Below are 20,666 nucleotides of genomic sequence, written 5' to 3' on the forward strand. Positions count from 1 at the left end.
CCCACTCCCCCTGCCTGTGTTCCCTCTCTCACTGGCTGTCCCTCTGTTAAATAAATAAAATCTTTTAAAAAAAGAAAAAGAAACTTAGCCAAAAATGCACTTCATCCATTTGGATCAATGTATTTTTGTGAGGTAACTTTTTTTTTTTTAAGCTATTCTAAGTTTTCAAACCAAATAACAAAATCAGTTGAAAGTAGAACCAGACTTGCAAATCACCAGTGTTCACAAAGATTTTTAAAAACAATGACACAAATTCCTCCACACAGCCTTCATTTAAAAACACACACACAATATATTAATAACACTCTTACCACGAGCAAGATTTTAGCTGTTAATATTTACCTTAACACAGCTTTAAAACTTCTTTGTAGTCTAGGGGCACCTGGGTGGTTCAGTAGGTTAAGCATGCAGCTCTTGGTTTAGGCTCAGGTCCTGATCTCAGGGTCATGAGATCGAGTCCTGTGTGGGGCTCCATGCTAGGTGTGGGGCCTGCTTGAGATTCTCTCTCTCCCTCTGCCTTTGCCCCTTCCCATAGCATTCTCTCTCTCTCTCAAAACAAAACAAAACCTCTTTGTACTCTAAAACAAACAAAATAATGTACAACATGAAATGTGTTAAGGATTTATATACTGAGGAAATGTGCTCAAATTTTTTCACGAATGGGCTGCACAATAAAAACCTGGATTCCTATAGGAAAATTAGTGGTAATCACTCCAGTTTATCTCTGTTTTTCTCAAGCTCATCAGAAGTAACAACTTTCAGAATCATTTGTCACTTAATAGTTTTTTCCAATACAATCAATAATGCTTTATAATCAAGGGACTTCCTGGCACAGCTACCCAAAGGAAAAAAAAATCTTTATATCAAGCAAATATATCTATTTCAAAAAATCTTTATATCAAGCAATCTTGATATAAAATATATCAAAAAATCTTTATATCAAGTAATATCTATTTCACAAGAATGTACAAGTTATCTCTGCCTATCCAAATTCAATATGTAAGATTTTTTTCCCACCCACCACACCTAAGAACATGTCTTGTTTTTCTAATTGTAAAAGCACTGTATGCTCAATATTTTTTAAAAATCAAACTATAAAAAGATGTAAGTGGAAAGGAAAAAAATCACCTATCATTCCCTCCCCTCCCTAATTACACTGAAACATGTAATATTTTAAAACACTGGCTATGTCCTCATTCAACTTATCACAGTTGCCCCAGCAGTTATGCTGACCTCCATGAACCTGTTTAATAGCTACAATGTATTTCAATATACAGATACATCATATTTTATTTAGCCCAAACATCACACTAACAGATAATCATATTATTTCCAATTTGTTTATTATAAGAAAACATCTTATGTTTTGGTTTTGCTTTTTAAGGAAACAGGATAAAAGGGTCTCTCCTCAGTTGGTGTACCCAACAGTTGTAAGAAAATGTTTCTAGCGCAACTCTTATTTAGGACTATCCCACGTGCCATCAGAACAGTCTTTTCTTCTTAAAATAACCAAACTGAAATGAATTCTTCAATGGTCTCTTGAAGGTTCAGAAATGGGAATACATTTGTTCTGAAATACTGTTTGGCCACTCCGGTTAAGTGGAAAACAACTAATTCCATTCCAAATACTTCTCTGTACTGAAGTTTTTTTGAACTCTTGCAGAAATTTCTCACATAGGGAAACAAAGTACTTTCTTAAAGAAAGAAAGAGCATAAAAGATTTATATTCAGAATTCTAAAAAGTTCTTATTTTGAAATTAATGAAAAAGTCCATTTAGTTTATTAATATTGAAAACCCATACTGGCTATGTTCTCACTCAACACCCTTACCAAAGCCTACTCAGAATGGTCTGTGACTTTTAAACATGAATTAAAGAGACTTCTTTAACAAGATGCAATATTTTCTGCTTTTCATGTCAGTTAATATTTTAAAATAATAACAGGATAGGAATAATTCTCTATTAAGTAATCATCCAAGTTAAATATATACTACCATCTTTTTAAAAAAGGCCCTTAATTTTCTACTTAATTCAAGCTTTAAAAAATAAAAATCAATTAAGGTTCAATTTTAAAAGAAATGTATTATCCAGGGGCTAATTTTAAAGCCCGCATCCATCTGAAATAGTCAGTAATTTAGGTCTCCTGAAAACTGGCAACTGTAGTTACCACTGTCACAATAAAACACATCCACATAAAGTGGAAATAACAGTTTATCTGGATGACTGTGGTTTATAAGCATGACCTTTCCTTTCTTTCTAAGAGAGCTCTGCATTTGTCCCTTCAATTTTCTTCAATGTTCTCAAGAATTCTTTCTCTTCAGCAAAAATGTTACTTTTTAGATTATGGAAAAGAGTTAAATGTTAAAATAGGTAATTGTATTTTATTTTTTTTAAGTAATCCCTACTCCCAACGGGGGCTCAAACTCAGGACCCCAAGATCAAGAGTTGCATGCTCTTCGGACTGAGCCATCCGGGTGCCCTGGGAATTTTATTCTTTTATGAAAATATACAATATATTCATTCACTTCTGTTCAAAGGAAAAATTACGTTGCTCTCTCCTTTCGGAATATGAGTTAGATATAAGAAAGGAGCCAGGCACTTCTAGTTACCTGGCGAAGCTTCAACCTCCCCTACCTGGCCTTGCCAGGCTGCAAGATGTTTGTAAAGTCAGCACAGGTGACTGACATATTTACATCAGATAATGCTAAGCAGAGGGGACAGTGCACAGAATGGAGCTCTAAGCCAAGGAGAGGACTACCAAGGGGTGAGAACACTCGGTCTTTATAAAGCAAACACGTACATGCTAATTACGGACTCCAGTGGGTGTGATGCATTAAATCTTCAGAACAGTGTTTTCTGAATTGTCCACTGGTCAAGTCCCCTGTGAAGTAGTAAGACTAGGGAACCAACTACAGATTCCTAATATTCTACCTGAGGACTTTCACCTGCCCGTAAATGCTAGAGGGTTGGGCATAATAAGAGCTACATAGAGTATGTCCAGTTGAATTGAGTCGAACATAAACAGCTTCTGGGATCCAAGCACTCTGCCTGAAAAGTCACCAACTTCTAAATGACCACCGCCACCTGTCCTACTGTTATCTCAACCCCTAACTTCCAGACCCTGGACTTGTAGGAAAGCACGTAGTTGGTCTTGCGGCTTTTGTTTTTTAGAAAGGGAATTACCAAGCCTTCTGTTTCAGAGAACCTGAGGGTTCTAAACCTGAATGAAGAATGAGATTGTGCTGAATGACTCAGTGAAAACAGCTCGCCATGGAAGACAGACAGCGCACATGACGGCCACTCCACCATGCCCCAGACTGGACGCCCCCTCACTGCACATATGTTCAACTGCCTAAAATGCCTCTAAACAGAGCTTTAAATGGGGTAAAAGCATCCTTTAAAAATATATGTAAAGAAAAGCATATCTTTTTATTCCAACCTTTGCTGCACAATTTAGGGATACTCAAACAGGAGACGTGATAAAGACACTCTCACCACATTTCTGGGCTTAGAAACTGGCGCGGCCCTTTTTGAAAGCAATTTCGCAACATGTACTGAGAGTCTTAACATACTCATACCCTCTGACCAAGTAATTTCTCAAAAGGGGAATCTGTTCTAAGGAAACCAACTAAAAAAGGAAAAAGTTTTATATGGGGAGAGGCTGACTGCAGCATTAATTATGGTAGCAAAAAAATGGAACCAATGTATAGACTATTAAACTTCATTAGACTATTAGGCAGTCATTAAAAATTATCATTGCGAGGAATACAGAATGATATGAGGAAATACAGAGACAGTATAATCTCAATGAGATTAAAAAAAGATTGAAAAATACACATTAAAACATTGACACTGATTGCCTCTGAATGATTGTGGTAACTTTTTTTTTTTTAAAGATTTAATTTATTTATTCGACAGAGATAGAGACAGCCAGCGAGAGAGGGAACACAAGCAGGGGGAGTGAGAGAGGAAGAAGCAGGCTCATAGCGGAGGAGCCTGTTGTGGGGCTCGATCCCATAACGCCGGGATCATGCCCTGAGCCGAAGGCAGACGCTTAACCGCTGTGCCACCCAGGCGCCCCTGTGGTAACTCTTTACTGTATTTATCTCTGTTTTTCAAGTTTTCCATACAGAGTACATACCATATATATATTATTATATAAAATAAGTATAAAGGGAGAAAGATAGATCTCCCTCTATACTTATTAGAACTTAAATTCCACTGAAATCATGAATGTCTCTAGTTCACCTAAATAAACATAAGAAAGAAGTTTCATATAACACAAAATAAAAATGTTCGCTATTGGCTGTTACTGGATCAAATCTTCACTGACATCTTTTAAACATGTAAATTTCTGATGCCAAAACTGCAAGAGAAACGTGAGGAAGACAAAGGCTTCTCCTAACCTTTTTTTTTTTTTTCACTTAAACTTAAATTTGTTCCTATCCTCCTACTTTGGCTCATGTGCCAAAAAAAGTAAGTGCCTTATGGGTTTATCATAATTGTTTCTGAACAGTTCTTTCTATGCCAAAGCATTTGAACTTTTCATCTGTGTGCAGACAGAATCTAATTTATGAATGGGTTGTGTTCCAAACATTCATTTGTAAGTTGGCTCTTTGTTTCTATGAGGAAACATATTCCAAGTCCTCATGTTATAGCAAAAGCTGAGGTCTTGGTTCTATGAGGGAGGGGTCCATCAAAAAGAAAGTTTCTTCTCAGGTTTGCCGGCACAGAAGACAGCTAGAGCAAATTTTCAAAAAGGTAAAGTTGATCAGCAGCACACTGAGACTGGCAATCCTGGAGCACGGAAACTCAAGAAGCTGGCGCACACTCATGAAAGACAAATGAACACACGATACGCCTGGGAGTGGGAGAGAGCAGTACACAGTAACGTGGCCAGGCAGGAGGAGGGTCACTAAGGAAGTCTAAGAGGACCATAAAGAAATTCAGTTTCTGGGGCGCCTGGGTGGCACAGCGGTTAAGCGTCTGCCTTCGGCTCAGGGCGTGATCGCAGCGTTATGGGATTGAGCCCCACAACAGGTTCCTCCGCTATGAGCCTGCTTCTTCCTCTCCCACTCCCCCTGCTTGTGTTGCCTCTCTCGCTGGCTGTCTCTATCTTCTGTCAAATAAATAAATAAAATCTTTAAAAAAAAAAAAAAAAAAGAAATTCAGTTTCTGCTCATTTAGATGTGTCTTCAAACTTTTTAAGACTGTAGATGACTCAGTCAGCAAGGCTTCCATCACATTTACGCCTGGTTACCCCCGGACAGAGACAATGACAGTGTGTGTGTTTGGGAACAGGGGGATTCCAGCCTGGGCATGCAGCTGTGGTCAATACAAATGTTTCTATTATAATGTCATAGGTGTTCCTGAAAAACTAAGTTCTGTATACACACCAAACACACATTGTAGGCAGACCACTCAAAACTTAGAGAACTCTGTCACCAGAATGCTTAAAAAATAAAATGCTGGGGCGCCTGGGTGGCTCAGTAGGTTGAGCATGTGCCTTCGGCTCAGGTAGTGATCCCAGGGTCCTGGGATCGAGCCCCAGGTCGGGCTCCCTGCTCAGCCAGGAGTCTGCTTCTCCCTCTCCGTCTGACCTTCCCTGCCACCACCCCCGCACTTGTGCTCTCTCTTGCTTGCTCTCTCTCAAATAAATAAAATCTTTTAAAAAAATAAATAAAATGCTAAAAATATACATGTGAGTCTTCAAAATTGTTTAATTCCGATTAAATACAGAATGGACTTTATCTTTAAAGATACAATTGTGAAGATCACCCAATGGAAAGAATGTAAGGAACAACTGGGCTTCCAAGTTATAAAGATTAGGATGAAATGCACAAAGACTGGAGAGAACCACAAAATTATGACTTTTAAGACTGAGGTACCTGGCCCCCTGAGTCCAGAGGAAGAACAAGGATGAAACGAGCAAGGTGCCCAGCCCGCTGTCCTGCCTGGACTGCTGCCTCTGGCTGTTTGTTGGCAGACTTTGAATCCAGCTGCTGTTCCTGGGGTGCAGTGATGCTCAAGGAAAACTGTGTTTGCACCGAAGTCCACGTCATAAGCCGTCATTCCCTTTTTAATCACCTTGTGTAAACTACTCAGCTTGAATAGAAGCACGCATGTCACAGAGAAGACAGCATAATTATACATGTTCCAAAGCGGATTCAAATCTGTAAGGGAACTTAATAAATCCTATCGTCTTCTCTTTTGTCCAGCCTAAACACCACCTGAACGCTTCCTCAAGGATGCCAACACATACGAATTTGACATGAGAAATTTTGGATGCATGACCCAAGAAAAGCAGGGCAAAACAGGGCAGATGCTATCACCCAGGGGCCCCCTCTGTGCCCATCAGAAAATGAGCTTCCTCTGTGCAGGCAACGCACGGAAAGGGCACCTGTCTCTGGCTAGTGCTGCCCCGGCCTCGGTGTGTAGGCGGCAGTACTGACTTCAGCCCACACGTGCCCCTGGCTCCCGGGCGCTTCGGGGCAGGCTGTGTGGTTGGTACGCCAGGCCCCAGAGGTCACTGGCGGGTTGTAACACAGAGTACCTTCCTCAAAGCGCAGGCTGAGGAAACATAAACAAGGCATGTTTATTACAACTACAAAGAACACTAAAGCTCTAAACTTCAGGGTGCCGAGCCCCTTGCAAATACGATTCTAACCCTCAATAACCAAGCCTAAAGAAATGAATCCGAACAGAAATAATGTCAATAGAATTATGTGCAAAAGAATGGAAAACAAAGCCAGAAAAATAGAAGATGGGAAGTATAATAGCCCCAGAAAAAAATAAAGGTTCAGCGGTTCCCTAAAACTGACACAGGCTCTTTCTGCTTTTGTACATGCTACTCAACCCCGCCTACCACCTGTTTCCTCCAGTCTCTTCACCAGATTAATTACAATTCGTTCTTCAAGATCCAACCCCAATAACACTAACTCCCCCTGGGCCGGTTTATCAATTCTTTCTTGTGTATAGTGTCTGTGCATAAAAGTCGGGAGGAGGGGTGCTACTCGAGAGGATTCTGAGGCTTGACAACTGTCACTGACCCTCCGCTCGAGTGCCATGGGCAACCAAGCCCACACGGCAGGAAGCCCTGCTCCTGTGGCCACAGCTGGCTGGATTCGATGGCCACCAACTCTCTTTTTGTCTCTCCTCCTTTCTATCACTCTTAAGGAATCTGAAATGAGGATGCAAAGTGGCTAATTGCCACCATAACGGACCTGGATCTGGGGGCAAATAAGCCTAGGGGCTGTGTGGGGTCTACGTGTACCACGCAGCCGAGAAATGCCAATCTTCCCAGAGAAAAGGGTCATGAAAAGTGAGGCCAAGATCAGACAGTGAGGAAGAAGCCACACTGGGTCCTAGGCTGTGTGAGGCTCAGGTGAGGGTCCTGCCTTTCTGTTCCAAGGGTGACCCAATAACCCTCCCTGTTTTTCCTTCAGCTGATCAGACTTTCATGACTGTCATTTACCACCAAATAAACCTTGAATGAGGCACTTCTGTTAATTCACCAATTTACCACCTTGTTTACATAATTACATGCCTAACTTCCCTGTAAGACTGTGAACTCCCTATAAGCAAAAACTGTCTTTTTCATACGTCTTTCTCTAAGGCCTTATTAGAGAAAATACCAAAAAACACACACCAATGACAGGCTATTGGCAGAACTTGACTGGACATGAAAATGACATTTTTACAGAATGAAGCACTGGCTGAAGCTGCACCATTCAACCACATCTCAGGATTCTAGTTGCACTCGGGACATCAAATGCTGAGTTATCAGTCAAATTCTGGATTGACCTACAAACTGAAACATTTGTAAAAACTTCAAAATTGGAAATATCATTTCCATTTATTAGTTACCCAAGTGCAGCTAACACAGACTCTTTTTGGCTAACAGCCCACGAGATAATAATGTAACGGAGCAGGAGTGGTAAGAGAACTATTGAGGCAACCAAGCCAGAAAACCCGGAGCTGTCCTCCACTATCCGGTCCCTTGAGTGGCCACAAAATCCAGCTGATTTTACTTCCAGAACACCCCTTGGACACACCCTTTGTCTTTACTGCCACTCCCAGAGGATGGCCATGTCTCCCTGACAGGCTTTCCTCCTGTGGCACCAAGTTCCTGACCAGATCCAGCCCCAGGACCACCACAGGCCCAGACCTGTCGCTCCCTCGCTTACCGCCTGCCATCCATCTGTTGAGAAACTGAAGCTGATCTCCATTTACACTGATAGAGTGTAAGGAGGTTACGTAGATCAACTCTGCCACTGGAAATGACTAAACATCCTGAATAAAATATTTTGTAAACATCTTCTTAAAGACATCAAAGCACCGAGGAGGCAAGAGTTAGCTTGCCAAAGGCGAAGTGAGAGCTGGATGGGGGAACAGTCAGCTTAGTCTGAGAAGCCACTTGGGCCCTCAGGGCTCTGATGGTCTCAGGGGTTGAGACAAACAGAAGTCAGAGCCTAGTGCTGACCCAAGGTGGGGGGTCTAATAGGAAACCCTTTCTCGATGAAGCCAGAATCCAAAAGGGTCACACCCTCAGAGTAAGAACAAGCCAAAAATAAACCCATTCCACGCCCCCAGGGGACTGCAGTCCAAATTTATATCACTGAGAGATTCAAAAAATTCCAAACTATGAGTTCAGTTCACAATGGCCTTGGTCTGTGGCACCCCGAGCCACCCCTGTGCCAGATGGCAAAGACAAACAATCCTCTCTAGAGGGACCCACTGTTGCCCTAAGACTCAGAGAATTCTCCCCCAAGTAATTGTCCAAGGGAAAGAAGCAGCTCGTAGACAACAATAACCCAGCAACTATGGGAAGGAGGCACCATGACTACGAACCAGCAGGAATATAACCCAGTGGAACAATACCCACAGCGATTCAGGATGCTGGGATTAGCACCATTTTTACATCAGTTACAGAATCTTAAATTTAATTTACGGCAAACTTCTGACCACTAGGATCCTTCAAGGCACACCCGAAGTCATTAAAAGACCAAAGTACAGGGAATAAACCAGAAATAACAGTGCTGCGCACTCTTCTTCAATAATGTCTCAGATCTTTTAGAAATGCATTCAGAGTCTTCATACAATTCACTCGGTGGCCCATCAACACTGTGAAAGTCTACAAAAGAAGGGGTTTACTCGCTGAACCTCCTTTGTGCTGGGCACAAGGCAAAGTTCTGGCACGAAACAGCGTGCTCAATCATAGCAAAACTGAATTTTACACGTGGATGAAAATGTAATGTGGAAAGGCTCACAGGACACCAGCTGAGCACTAATGGCCTACAGTTCACAGAATCCAGCTTCATCCAGTCCTTCGATAACATTAATTGGGCGCCTACTACATACCAGCATTGCACTAGATGCGGGGATGCAGCTGTAAATAAGAAAGTCTCATAGTCCGGGCAATAAATAATAAACACGCAGACAACTCAGTTTCCGATGGTGTGAAGTGTCACAGAGGAAACAAGAGTAATACGAGTGGAGGGTTACTTTACAGGCAGTCGGAGAGGCCACCTGAGAAGATAACCCTTTAGCTGAGAGACTAAAATGACAGCCACATGAAGACCTGAAGGAAGAACATTCCAAAGAGGAAAGAAAGTAAATGCAGAAGCTCTGTGGCTGTCCGGAGCTTGGCTTGTTTAAGGAACAGAGAAAGCCCAGCGTGGCTGGAACAAAGGAGTCATGCGGACAGTGGGAAAGGGTGAGCGCAAAGAGGGAAGCAGGGGGCCAGGCCAGCAAGACCTTGCTAGCCACAGAGAAGAGCCTGGAGTTTGTTCACAATGCAACAGGAAGCCTCTGAAAGGTTTTCACTGAAGACGAGAAGTGACAGGAAGGTCATTCTGCTACCACTGTAGAGAATTTGGATGGAACCAGGGCGAGGGTGAATACAGGCAGACCTGTAGACTACGACAGTGTTCTGGAGAAAGGGACTTTATACAAGAAAGAGACAAATATGCAGAAATATGCAGAACTCAGAAATGGCAGTGGTGATGAGAGAGGACTCAAGGCTGTCACCAAGGTTTTTGGCTTAAGCGGTTGGGAAGATGGTAGTCCAATTATGGACAGGGGAAGAAACTGGCTTAGGATGTGACAGCAGGTGGGGCAGCGGGGCAGGAGGAGAGGAGGAGCCCTGTTTGGGTCCCATCTGAGATGCTTATTTGGTGTGCGAGGGAAGAGACCTGGTAGGAAATTGAATATGGAGCCCGGCAGGGAACTCAGAGCTGAAGATAAAAATGTCTCAGTCATCAGCATGAAATGCCAGGAGAGGAAATAAGATCATGTAGATAAAATACGCCTAGTTATGGAAGAAGACCCTGGAAAGAGTCCTGGGACATTCCAACTTTTAGTGACTGGAAAAAGGAGGAGGAACCTCGTAAGGTCCCTAGGAAGGAGTGGCAGATGGGGCAAAAGGAAAACAAGAAAAGACACGAAAAGGGGACCCCTGGATTTGAAAACAGGAGCGTTGCTGGCGCTGTTTGCTCGGAGCGGGGAGGATGAAAGCTGGGTTGCAGTTGGTTCAGGGAGAGTGGCAGGGGAGGGAGCCAGCAGCTGCAGACAGACAACAGGAGGCAGGTGTAGTCACAAGGCTTTTCAACTTCTGCTATAAAAAGGAACGGAGAAGCCGAGTGGACACAAAAGTGAGGACGGAACGTCAAAGGAGGCTTTCTTTATTCCAGCTGTTTATTTTGCTTTTAAGACGGGAGGTCCCAGCGCAGGGAGCGCTGTCCAGCAGAAAGTGCTGCAGGGGTGGCAATGGTGTACACCCACACTGTCCGGCTCGGGAGCTACTACTCACGTGTGGCTGTTGGGCATTCGATATGAGACACTGAACCTTAAGGTTTAACTTTAATTCAATGAAATGTCAATAGCTATGTGTGACTAGCGGCTTCCAAAGTGGACAGCACAGCCCTCCAGCACGTCTGTGGGTTCCTGGATTCCGCCGTCCAAAAGTTAGCAGCCTGCGTGGTGGGAAGAATGGAAGTTAGGGGCTTCTGTTAGTCCAGTGTTTTCTAAAGCATTAAAGGTTACCAGTTTGAAGAGGGCAAAGGGACAAAACACTAGAGGGAGGTTTATGGAGAAAGAAAAGGTAAGAAATGGTTTCAAAGCGCATATAATATGATTTATGGTAAATTTTAAAGCGGCCCTCACTGGAACTGTTGTTAAGTTTTTCAGTGGCAAACATCAGCTACTGGGCCCTTTAAGTCTGACCTCCAACCACCTCTTCTACCGTCTCCTAAACATCTCCCATCATCTACCTCTGTGGGTTGCAATCTTCTTGGTTGCAGAAAACTTTGCCCCCGTACATATTTGCCCTTATATTTCCTAAAATGTCCTTCCCCCAGATATCCTCATCCCCTTTGTCTCCCACGCTGTATAATACCCTCCACCCCAGGATTCCTGGCACTCTTTTATTTATACATAATGTCTGCATCTGTGTCTGTCTCCCCTGCAGTTATGAGCAATTTGAGGGCAGGGTCCGCAATATATTCATTTTGCATCCCAAGAGCCTTGCACAGTGCCTCTTACAGATAAAGAAAGAAAGAAAAAGAGAGAAAGGGAGGGAGAAAGAAAGAAAGAGGGAGAGAGAGAAAGAGAGGGAGGGAGAGAGAAAGAGAGAAAGAAAGATACATTAAGAAATCAATAGCTAACATAATGTACAACTAATGAATCTGAATGAAATTTTTGACACCTCGAACAACCTGATTGGTAGTGGAAGCATTAAAGATACAAGAAAGGACATTATAACAAAATAGATACAGAAGTTAAAGCAAGGGCACAAAGATAATTCTAAAAGGATTAATTTACAACTCCAAGACGCACAAGGATGCAAGTGCAGCAGTGACTTTACATCTAAGAACAATGTTAATGAATTTAACATGCACTCTAATAATTGTTCATGTTTTCTCATTTAAATCATTTTTTAAAACATACTAATGACTGCTAACATTTATTAAGAACTTACCACGTGCCAGCAACTCCTTAGGTATCTTACAAGTACCAACTCATTTGATCCATATGGCAAACCTCTGCACTAGGTACTATGATTACCTCTTTTTATAAAGAAGGAACTGAGAGAGAGCCCAAATGACTTTGTCAAAGTCACAGAGCCAACCAATGTGGCACCACAGTCCAAGCTCTTAACCATGGCAGTCAGGTGAAAAACTAGGAAGACTTAATTTGAATGTAAAGGCTTATCTCTAGGTAGGTTACTGTCTTCAAACTCCCTACAACACTTTTCATTAATAAATTATATATATGTGCTCTCTTCCTACATGCTTTGAATATATGCAATGATTTTCTTTCTATAAAGGAAAAACTGCTTTAAACAGGCATTAACAGCTAATACTCCATATTAATATCTAATACTCTGTCAAAATATAGCTCTTAAGACAACGGAAAGGGAAGAACAGACTAAGGGAAGAACTGACAAGAATAACTCCTCGGCTGGCCCAGGCAGGTGAGTTCAAGGGTTGAGGGTACAGGTTGGAATCCCACCGCCTACTAGCACTGTGTGCTCCACAGGCATTATAACGCATCTATGCGCATTCCTACTATGTATTATTCTTCCTGGCTGCTGCGAGCTCTCCCCCATTTCTCACCCCACGCCACTCCCACCTTATGCTTTCAAGAGTTCTCAGTTAGGTTCCACACCTCCCAAGTGGTCCATGGACAGAATTCAGGGGATCCATGAACTTGGTAGGATGTAGCTTTACGTATTTTCATTTATTCATTCAAAAGCATTATTCTAAGAAGAGGTCCGTAGCCTTCACTGGACTGCCAGAGGGGTACGTGGTACAAAAAGGAAATGTGGATAAAAGTAGATACAGGGAAATAAGCTAGGAGGTATTTTTAACATTTCAAGAAAGGTAACCAAGCTGGTTAGGTCGGTAGAGGTGAGAATGAAAAGTGATGGAGGTGAGGGAAATACTTTGGCATCCCTAAATAAAAATGGCATGTTCCACCTTCCTTCACTGCTCACCTTCTCAAAAGAGATGCTGCCTCTGCTTCCATTCGTTTGTTCTTTAAATCTTTAAGCTCGCACGCACGTGCGCATGCGCATACCACTCAGCCACGTCTCAACAAGTACATCCCTGAGCATCGTGATCTCTGAAGCATTAATCCGCTGCCCTTCCTGCGGAGTTTTGTCTTGCCTCCTGTTTCTTCTACCTACTTTACCCCCCTGGCTTCCACCACCAACTTGGCACAGATAATTCTCCATTCTCCATCCCAGCCCCAACCTTGCTCCTGAGCTGTAATTCTGCCTTCCAACACCCCCCATCCCTGTGGGCACTGTCACTAGAATATCCATTCACCATCACCTGCAGTTCAACACTTGATGTATTTAAGGAAGCTCCATACCCAACGTGGGGCTTGAACTCGCGACCGTGATATTAAGGGTCGCACGCTCTACCAACTGAGCCAGCCAGAAATTTTTTTTTAACCTTTGTCAACTCGCAATTCTTCCTCCTAACTCTACCATGGAGTCACCATTCTCCCAAGGAGATTCATCACATGCAGTCAGGGGACAAATCCTGAATATTTCTCTTTATTTTTAGCACTATTCCTTCTGCAAGCCTCGCTACTCAACATGTATCCCGAGGACCAGCAGCGTCACCACCTACGAGCGTGATAAATGCAGGGTCTCGGTCAGAATCTGCATTTTTTGAAGCGTTCCCAAGTGATTCATACACACACTAAATTTTGAGAAGCACTACTTCCCTGGTGCTTATGAATATGCTACCAGCCTAACTGCATCTGAACTTGAACATTTTTTGGTATCAATTACTAACTCCGTATTATGTGCTAGTTACAGTGCTAGACTTTAAATACATTATCTTACTTAACCCTCTGAATAATCCTGTGACAGAATCATCATCATCTCTATTTTAAGAATGAGTAAATTGAGGCTCAAGTGGATAAATCATCTGTTCAAGGAGTCCATAATTGATAGAGGCAGGATTTGAACCTAATCTGTCTGACCACAAACTGTTTTGCCATATTGCACTAATTTCCTTAAATTCCAAAATTTGTATTTCAAAGGGCATGTTGGCTGAATTAACTACTCTGCTTGACTGCATCTTCTACTCAACTTTAGGTAGATTTTGTTTATTACAATTCTTGCTGAAATCTTTCTAAAGGCAGAGCAGACGATCCTGGTTTCAAAAGAGAAATCAGGGACTCCTGGGTGGCGCAGTCCTTAAGTGTCTGCCTTTGGCTCAGGGCGTGATCCCGGCATTCTGGGATCGAGCCCCACATCAGGATTCTCCGCTAGGAGCCTGCTTCTTCCTCTCCCACTCCCCCTGCTTATGTTCCCTCTCTCGCTGGCTGTCTCTCTGTCAAATAAATAAATAAAATCTTTTTTAAAAAAACAAAAGAAAAGAAAAAAACAAAAGAGAAATCACTGTCTTGCTACAGGCATCATTCTGAACACTCAAGTTCAGTCTAAGGTATTTGGGAAATGAAGAAGAAAATGTATTCTCTTCTCAGGATCTAATCCCAAGTTTGAAGGGGCATAAAACTGTTTCCTTAATAATAAACGGTGTGTGTCTGCTTGGCATTCTTCTTTACTCTAAAGGGAAGAAATAAAAATAGTGTGAGACAGAGGCGCCTGGGTGGCTAAGAGTCAGTTAAACATCCAACTCTTGATTTTGGCTCAGGTCTTGATCTCAGGGTCATGAGTTCAAGCCCCGTGTTGGAGCCTATTTAAAAACAAAAACAAAAACAGTGCAAGACTAGTACTTGAATGAATGGTTATTTGAGTTCCATTCAATAAATTTCACCTAATGTCTAGCTAACTACTATTTTAAGTTAATTGCCTCCTTATATACTATTCAGTCAATATTTCATAGTCACTTATTTCATTTTTAAACCTAGTTTCCTTCTTTCATTTTTTTCAATGCCCAACAATAAACCCACAAACCTAAAAGTTGTCACTATTTCTCCAATACGGTATTTAACTACTTCAAGTCGCAGGCCTTGTCGAGAATTTAACAAAAGCTACGGCGCTTTACCCAGAAAACTGCCTATTTGCCCAAACACAAAAAACATGGCACCCGGACACCAAGATAAACACCCCAGCTCTACCACTAGGACAGATACCTGCCTGATACGGCCTGTCCAGGCCCTCTCCACTCTTATGGGAACTGTTCCAAAAGGCAAGAGCAGCTTCACCTTCTCCTAACTGCTTAGCCCAGGGGGATGCCAGACAGGTCAGAATCCTTCCATGGGATTTTTATAACTGAACCAGAGACAGAAAGTCCCTTTTGGGGGAGGGGGGCAGAAATTACAAAATGTGAAATTCAGGAACCACTAGTTCCCTGCCCTGTGGAGGAAACCAGTCAGCTATGAGCACAAATGAAGCCAAAATGGACAGAAAAGTCCCACGAGCACCCAAGCACCTGGTTCCAATTACTGCTGAACCCAACCCCATTCCTGTTCTCTTGGTTTGGTTACTAATCAGTCCTTGCACGGGGACAGACCTCCAAAACCCTCCAAACATTTAAAGTTTTTGGCTAAGCTCATTCACATTTCTATAGCTTGCCACAAAAGGACTTTATCATTAATACTGACTACTTCTAAATACTGTATTTGTTTTCAACAAGTTTTATGTCCTTTAAATTTTTCCCATACAGATGAATTCCTTTAGATATTTAATTAGGTCTTTAAATACTAATTTCCAAAAGGCTCACATTTCACTCTCCATAAAAATCTTTTAGGATATCTCCTTAAAACAAGTCTTGGCTCCTCTCATTCTCCATGTTCCACACACTATTAAAATAGAATTTTAGGAAGCTAACTGCCTGATCATTTTTAGTTTAATTCCAAATGTAACAAGACAAAATTGCCTGCTTAAGCCATCTTTTTTGCTTTATGTATTCAATTATATTCCCTGCTTAAAATACTTAAAATAAAAATTGGCAAGGATCCATTCATGGATGGGTATTTTAAGCTAGAAAGCAGTAACATATCAAATTCACCACACAAAGTCAGACTTATTCCTGTCATTGATAATTACCACCACAATGGACTTGGAAATTTCCACCTTAATTGCAAGTTTTTGCATTTCAATCAAATAGACTTTGACTTCATAGACCGCAATGCAGTCCAACTGGATCAATCCAACAAACTCTTAGTTCACACCTCTCTTACAAATCACCACAGATTTCCTTCCCCTTTGTCACAGCCTTGAAAATTCCCTGAATGCTGCTACATTTTTAAGGTTATAGTACTGCCACTTTTGTTCTATACTATTGACTATTACCAGTCTATGGATCCTAACATAGGGCTATGAACCAGTAGACCGTAAAAATAGCTGAATCTTTAAGTTAGAAAAATACTTGAAAATCGTCCAGTCCAATCATCTTACTTTCATAAATGCAAACATCGATGCAAAAGCTACTTAGTTATCATGCCCAAGGTCAGCAGAATTAGAGATAAAATGAGAACACGTGTACAAGGAGCATTTTACTGGAGTATGTAGGTTCCCAATCTCCGTATAAGATGCCTCCATGATAAAATAAATACGAAGGTTTCCTTCAGTACTACAAATGTGTAGTTATTGCTTAATACCCATAAGACAAATTCAAATGAATTATAAAAGCATGAAATTGCTATATTCACGACAAATCTTTGCCCATTAATTCTGGTCACATTAGAAATATAGGACAAAGACTGATTTAAATGATCTGCTCCTTCTCTGCTATGCTTTCTCAAATGTCCCTGTCATATACAACACTCTGCTTGCTCCTTCTTAATAATGCTAACGTAGTTTATTCTCATATTATACTGTAGACTTTGGTCATATTTGGTCAAGTTCATATAAAAGTGTTCATCAAGTATTAGACTTTGTCACCTAAAATGAAATCAACCAGAAATACATGGCATCGTGGTGCTTAGATTTCAGTTATACCACTTTTTTCCCAGAAATAAAGAAAATGGACTTTTTGAAAAAGAAAGCTGTGAAATAGACCATTCTTACGTCAATTAAGCTCTCAAAATAAAGATATTTGGACGGAAATATGGGCATTTTTAGTCATCTTTTGCACAGTGGCTGGTACTATGTGCCTACTACATATTTGTTGAAAGAATAACATGGTTACATTACATACTCTGAAAACTTGACTCCTCTGTATGACTCTACTTAGAATTGCTAACTTTTCTTGAACACAAAAGAAAATAGCATAAAATGTACCATTGAGAAATCATACATTTTTTAAGCCTTAAGTAGTTTCGAAAGTTCCAATTAGCAAGAAACTCTAAAACAAATGTAGCAATTCATAAATATAAGGTAACAACATAAGCGATCACAATAAAATATGCACGACTGCAAGAAATGTGTAAAGTAAACTGGAATTCATACTAATTCCCAGAAAGCACACTCTTTCAGCAACATATTGTGGGCCTAATACTTGACTACGTTAAACCCTCATACACCAACTCACCTGACCCAAACACCAGAACTCCAAAAGAGATAAAAGAACCAATAAATACAGAACTAACAATATTACTATTTTTTAAAAAGCAACTAACACAAATAACTTAAAAAGCTTAATAGAATTAGACATAACTCTAAATCGTAGATTTATTATAGAGGAAAAATTCCATTTTACTTACGACAATAAAACTTTGTGGAGAGTTTTGGTGCATTAACACATGTGGTTGTAAAAGCTCACGTTCCTAATTGCTGAAGAAGTTATCAGGAAGTTAAAATGAACTTCAATGGATTAGGCACTCATTTTCTTAAACAACTCTATTAAACACAATCACTTCATGCAAACACAATCAATCCTGATATGCTGTTTCCCCTCTTTCCCCAGCTCAGCCTGGGAAAGAAAAAATACAAAGATGATGCTTTTGAGCCATTTTGAACAACTTCATTAAATTGAGAATGTTCTTTTAAAAACCAACATGGTTTTCTGTCATTGCTATTATACTGATAAGGGCACACAGACGTCCATACAAATCAAAAGTACGGAAAGCAAGCTTACACTTTTCCTCACATGCTAACTGACTGCAGTGGGTAAGGTCATGGTCAAAATTCACAGGCGCATTTAAACTTTCATGGCTCAGCCAACAGCTCCTATCACGTTTCCTGATCCGAAGAAGATTAAAACTGCAGGAGCTTCTCGCAGTAAGATCAGCAGGAGGCTATTTCAGACCCTCAAACCGCAGTCCGCATAGCCCGCAGCGGCGCATCTTCCACCGCCTCTGGCTGTGTTAAGCTAACCTTTCCGAGCGTTCTCCTCCAGCTTTTTAAACAAGCCCCCAAAACGGGTGCGGCCAACTGGAGACGGCTTTCTGTCCGCGCCCGCCGAGACCCCCTCCTGCTGTCATCCCCAGGCCGCCCTTCCGCAGTCGGTGACTTCGGCCTGGCTCCCCAAGGTGGGGGAGGAGGTGTGGGGAGGAAGACTCCCCGCCAAGCAGCTCTTCAGCCCGCACAGCGGCAGGGCGATGCGGGAGAAGAGCAGAGGAAGGTGCTAAACACCAGTGCCATATTTACATGAGCTTTTTCTTTGCCGAAAAGATTCCTTGTGTCCAATAATATCGCCTTTAAAGGAAAAAAAAAGGACCGAAGCACTAAAGCCGCTGACCACATCTCCGGATCTCCAGTATTCTCACCCCTCTTCCCCCGCGGGGAGGCTCCAGACGCTCCCAGCCTCGCACAGGTACACCTGCCAGCCAGCGGAGGACCCGACCTCCCCCGCCACCCCCTGCCGTAAGGGAGCGATCACCAAGACTCAGACCCCAGCAGCCCCCGCCTGAGATGACAGCCCAGGCGGAGCCGTGCCCCGCACAAACTTCCCAGTTGCCCGGCTGCGAGGACCGGCCGGCCGACGGACGAATGGGCGAACAGCGAACGACACTGGTCCCCGCCGCAGGGCTCAACTGCAGATGGGACCCCTAGTCCTGCATCCGGCCCTAGGTCCAAAGGGGGTCCAAGTGGCGCCCGGGGGACCCGGAGAGGCGGGCGCGCGCCGCGGGGATGGGGGCACCGAGGCACCGCGGCGGGCGGACAACCCCGGAGAGCGAGCAGCCGGAGGGCCGGGTCCCCACTCGGGCTCCCCGCCCCGCAGCAGCTGCAGCAGAAGGAGGAGGGGAGCGAGGAGGAAGAGGAGGAGGAGGAGAGGGACTGCGCGCCGCAGCCCGAGCCCTTACCGAGTGGTTTACCCCCCACATCAGGACGCTGAGCAGCGGATCGCTGGCCCGAAAGAGCTTCACTTTCTGCGCTACGAAGTGCTTCTTCTTGGTCTTGGTCTTGCTCGCCAAGACGGAGGACCCCAGGTTGCCGGGGGTCGCCATGGCCGCCGCCTCTGTCCCCTCCACCGCCGCGCTCCCGAGGCCGGGGACCCGCCCCGCGAGCGGCTTCCGCGTTGGGCGCTGGCGTCATGACGCAGGGGGCGGGCGGGTAGCAGTTGCGGCGCCGCCAGGCGGGGCGCGGCCGCGGGACCGTTAAGCTGCAGCCTCGCGCTTGGGTTCTGGCTCCGGCTCGGGCTCGGGCTCTGGCTCCGGCTCCACGGTGGTCCGGCAGCCCCCGCTTTGTAGGCGAACTCAAGGCCGGCTGAAGAGGCCGCGGGGAGCTGGAGGACTCCCGCAAGACAACCCCTTCTGCTCCCCAGGGAGAAAGGGAGGGGGAAGGACGGAAGAGTGGGGAGATCCGAGAAGAGGAGCCTCCAGAGGCGGCGGCGGTCAGGCGAAGGAATGAGGCTCGGGGAACCGCCACTTAACGGTTGCCAGGAGTCAGAAGAGCTGGCGAGACCTGAAATGCTGCATGGAGACCAGGGCTTCCCTAGCACCTAGCACCGGGGAAAGGACCTGGGCACATCCTTGGCCACCTCCCAGAGTGGCACTGAAATGAAGTTATAATCCTATTGTGCCTTTAACTATCGGGCCTTACACTGGACTTCAGACTTCCTGCACTCTAAGTTGTGCAGAAGGGAGACTCCCACCTACCACGCTGGCTGTCTTTCCCACCCCCTCCACCGGGCAGGACCCTGGATTTCTCATTCACAGCCCTTGGTTTCGCCTGGAGAATCATGCCCCAAACTGCACCTTCTACTTAAATCCTCCGTAACGTTCCTTACATTTCTTCCTTTTATCCATTCCACTTACCTTCCATGGAAACCTGTTCATTTTCTTCATCCATGTACACGTTAATGCTGGGAATAACTGACCCACCTCAGGAAGCTTCCGTTGCAAATGTGTCTAAAAACAGTGCTGTCCCCATACCTGCCCCTGACTCAGCCCACTGGGCAAACGTGTTCTCTATTGTCATTATTACTCCACTTAAATATATCGGATACCCACCGTGTGCTCGGTGATCTGCTTGGTTCTGTCAAGGAGACAAAAGATGACAGACCCCTATCCCTTAAAGAGCTCAAGTCTCATGGGGGTGGGGAGTGACATGCCAGGTGGGTCATGTTTATTTGCTCCTCTTTTTTTCTTTGTTCTTTAAACACAGGGGTAGCACCAAAGTCCTCTTGTTCTTTCCCTCTTGTTTCTGGTTCTTTGTGTTAACAAAAGATAATCAGACACAAATGTCACTTTAGGGACTACTCTGGGCCTGGTAATTATGCCTCTGTCCAACCTACTTTAGAGGGGGTTTATTAGAATCAAAACAGTAGACAATGGCTACGAAAAGCCCTTTGTAAACCA

At 43.5% G+C, this 20,666-nt stretch overlaps 1 protein-coding gene across 1 annotated transcript in view; it reads right to left on the reverse strand.

Moving 5' to 3' along the window:
• PIP4K2A (phosphatidylinositol-5-phosphate 4-kinase type 2 alpha) overlaps positions 1-19,371 on the reverse strand; it is a 183,485-nt gene extending 164,114 nt beyond the window's left edge. Inside the window, exon 1 of the mRNA XM_002913152.4 lies at positions 19,170-19,371. Within this exon, the coding sequence (XP_002913198.1) occupies positions 19,170-19,313 (144 nt within the window). The 5' untranslated portion in view covers positions 19,314-19,371. The remainder of the gene's footprint in view (positions 1-19,169) is intronic.
• Positions 19,372-20,666: the final 1,295 nt, after the last annotated feature.

Source organism: Ailuropoda melanoleuca, chromosome 15, assembly GCF_002007445.2.
Source record: "Ailuropoda melanoleuca isolate Jingjing chromosome 15, ASM200744v2, whole genome shotgun sequence".
Taxonomy (NCBI): Eukaryota; Metazoa; Chordata; class Mammalia; order Carnivora; family Ursidae; genus Ailuropoda; species Ailuropoda melanoleuca.